The 3,621-nt window shown below is 35.2% G+C and overlaps 1 protein-coding gene across 1 annotated transcript; it reads left to right on the forward strand.

The window, feature by feature from the left end:
* The first annotated feature begins 439 nt into the window (after positions 1-439).
* Positions 440-936, forward strand: LOC121530458 (protein Turandot E-like). Its single transcript, XM_041819579.1, has 2 exons — positions 440-501; positions 562-936. Exons 1-2 carry the CDS (start codon positions 479-481, stop codon positions 932-934), a joined length of 396 nt encoding a protein of 131 aa, XP_041675513.1. The 5' UTR covers positions 440-478; the 3' UTR covers positions 935-936.
* The last annotated feature ends 2,685 nt before the right edge of the window (positions 937-3,621 follow it).

The following is a 3,621-nucleotide window of genomic DNA, read 5'->3' on the forward strand; positions in this document are numbered from 1 at the left end:
GACAATTCCCATATCACCTCCCAAATTAATCTAAATCACTTTTTTCTGTAAATAAAATGTAAATAGCAAACCATAGTAACATCTTGTATATACTCTTAAGTTAATTATGTACAAGCCATATTTTAATTTTAGTCGAGCTCGATACACCAGTCGTTTAGTTATAAAAAAAAACTGAACATTTGACACAATGCACTTAAAAACTTCTAAGAATGGAGATTATATTATCAATATAAAAAACAGTTCATTGAATTTTTATTCCTTATCTTTGAATGCATTACCCAAGCCCAATAAGTTTTACGTTATACGCTGATATTGACAACTCAGCGATTTTCATGGATTGAGCATACGTATAGCTGATAATCCCAATATGATAACACAGCAGATTTTCAAACTTAAATCAGCTATAAATACAGAAGTATGGAGTGCACCATTTATAAGTTTCAATCGATCAGTTCGAGAAGTAACATCACCGTCTAAGATGAATTCCGCACTGCAATTTAGGTAAGCTGGGACAAAAATGTAAGTCCGTACCAAAAAAAATGATATGTTTAATATTTTTAGCTGCCTTCTGGTTGTCGTTGGATGTCTCCTGGGAACAGGACACTGCCAAGGTGATGATGAATTCGTGACTAAGGGTCGTGGACTCATCGCCGTGTTTGGCAACCCTTCGACCGATACATCCACTAGGGCCCGCAATGTGCCTGCCCTTGTTGATTACTATGAGAAATACAATAATAAGCTGGATCTAACAACTGAGGAAAGACTTAATGCTGATAATTTTATAAGGAGGTATAAGGATCAAACATCCCAAAAAGTCGATGGTGTAACGGCCCAAGGAGGATATGGGTGGCCCTTCAGATGCCCTTTCTGCCCTCCTCCCTTTTTTCCAGATGTTGTGACAGCCATCGACAATGCCATTCCTAAGCACTCTTAACTATTTCGTAATTATTATACTTGACAAATTTAAATGAAGATATTTGAATTAAACAAAAAGGTTGTTCAAGTAAAAGTAATTTCACAATGTAAAAGGTAAATAAAAACTTTGTAAATCATATAAATGTCGGATTCTAAATTATGATGGTCAGTGTAAACGAATGTGCCAAGTGACAATTCACGTCTCTGCACTCTAACGGTTGTTCGTTAGTACGCTTTGTCCCATCTATTCGCCAGATGGTCAGGTTCCTTCCATGCGAATATGAGAGAGAGATGTAGCGTGAGGATAGAAGTTTGAGAGAGAGATACGCACTATGATTGTTGTGCGTGTATGCTTGAACCACTGCGAGAGACAGAGATACCAGTATATTCGTTGTAGCATTTTCTGGAAAGCATTTTCGGTATTCTAAAATGCTGGCGAGGACTCTCAAGTTGGGAGTGGTGTGATCAAGTCTATTCGCCATAAGCAATCTGCGATTTTCGAATATGGAAAACCTTAACCCTAATCTAACATATATACATATGTATATACAGTATAATTTGCTTAGCTGCCTTGAGCATTTTGCACGCAACTTCGAGGCAGCTATCTTAAAAATGCAGCTATCTAATTTTAATTTTTGAACAAAAAAAAGATTTCCTATAGCTCAAATAAAGTACAAAATATATATACATATTTCAATTTGTAGTTTATATTTTCATTCTTAATTCTTAAAATAGTCTGTTATTATTTTTGCCAAACTGCATACAAATTATTTAAGAAAATTTGCTTCGTTCTCAATAGATGGCGCAGCTAACTTACATGATTTTCATAGAAAACCATATAAAAATTCTGCCGATATGAGGCGCTTAAGTGCAGAAGGCTGTTAAGTTGGGTGCACCAAACGTAATTATTTTTATATTAAAGTGACCATGATGCAGAAAAATGAAAATATCAGGCAGCTATCTTGACGATGCAGCTAAATATCGAGGCAGCTAAGCAAATTATACTGTATCTTTTATTTATTCTATCTGCAATATTTTTATACCCGTTACTCGTAGAGTAAAAGGATATATTAGATTCATTGAAAAGTATGTAACAGATAGAAGGAAGCGTTTCCGACCCTATAAAGTATATATATTCTTGATCAGGATCAATAGCGAAGTCGATTGAGCCTTGTCCGTCTGTCCGTCCGTTCGTCCATTCGTCCGTCCGTCCGTATGAACGCTGAGATCTCAGGAACTATAGCAGATACAAAGTTGAGATTAAGAATGAAGATTCTTGAGGTCCCGGGACATCGCAAGCTTATTTCCGCATCCTGCAACGCCCACTCTAACGCCCACAAATCACGAAAAACTAAAATCGCTAAAATCTCGGGAACTATTAGAGCTAGAAAGTTGAAATTCAGTACGTATAAACTTTGGATGCCAGCACATCTTTTAGTGGTATTATTATCTGGCCACACCCAACCATACGCTCACCAAGCTCGAAAGACGGTTTTCGAATTTTCAAGAAAACCTGATATCTCGGTAACTATAAGAGATATTAAACATGTAGATTTTTATGATGTCCCAAAAGCGAATTGTTTTTTTTCATCTAGCCACGCCCACCCTAACGCCCACAAAACCCGAAAAAACCAACAATGCAAAAATCTCAGTAACTAAAAGAGCTAGAAAGTTAGGCCTAAGAATACGTATTTTAGGGTTGCCTCTGCAACTTCCCGCGAGTTTTCATTCGGCAACGCTCACTCTAACGCCCACAAACCGCGGAACACTCTGACGTTTATAATAATAACATGAAAGCCTTCGTTTGACCTTGTATAACTTATTTCTGTTTATATCTATCGTTTTACCAAAGATTTTTTAAAACGGAACATTATTTCGCCATTTATGAAGAAATTTAGGTTATAAGGCCTCACATGGGCAGTGACGTCACTTTCAGTTACTCAACACGCTTTCTCCGACAATAGATGGCGCTTGGGGAATTTCCACTAGCAAAATAATATTTTAAAATTGTGTAAAACAGTAACTGGTATCTGATAGTCGCGGAACTCGACTATAGCGTTTCCTCGTGTTTTTTCTCATTTAATGGGCAATTTCATTGGATAATGTAAGATTGACTGAAATTATTACAACAGTATTATTATTTTAATGGATCAATCTGGTATTGACAAAAAATGAAAATGTGACTTCTTGCGGTTTCAGCCGATAATGGTTGCTCCCATACGCATGGTTCAACTCATTTTTTTGTCATATATCACTAAGCCAGTAAAAGTAACTTATTAAAATATGAAAATATTTTTGAAATCTATGCAAAACAAGATAGATTTCGGGGATATAATTGATGGATTTACGTATAAGACTAATTACATATCTTTACCTTACCTTATAATCAAATGTAATTTTATACATCTGTAATTTAAAACGAATTCAATAATTAAAAATAATTTTATTCTAATAACTAAGAATTCGCTTATCAACATATTTCCAAGAATAACTATTTTATTATCAATAACACTTGCATTTTTCTTTCACTTCGATGATTACATCAATTAGAAGCCCCTTTTTTACGTTACACGGTGATATTGATAAGTAAGCTATTTTCATGGACTGAGCATACGTATACGTAATTATTATAATTTGATAACACAGCAGATTTTCAGACTGAAATCAGCTATAAATACAGAAGTATGGAGTGCACCAATTATAAGT

Source organism: Drosophila eugracilis, unplaced genomic scaffold, assembly GCF_018153835.1.
Source record: "Drosophila eugracilis isolate 14026-0451.02 unplaced genomic scaffold, ASM1815383v1 contig_782, whole genome shotgun sequence".
NCBI classification, from domain to species: domain Eukaryota; kingdom Metazoa; phylum Arthropoda; class Insecta; order Diptera; family Drosophilidae; genus Drosophila; species Drosophila eugracilis.

What these genes read in the sequence shown, in the direction of transcription:
- LOC121530458 (XM_041819579.1), top strand. Translation starts at nt 479, where the DNA reads ATGAATTCCGCACTGCAATTTAG. An exon ending in AATTCCGCACTGCAATTTAG is followed by an intron (nt 502 to 561) that starts GTAAGCTGGGAC and finishes TAATATTTTTAG; the next exon opens with CTGCCTTCTGGTTGTCGTTG.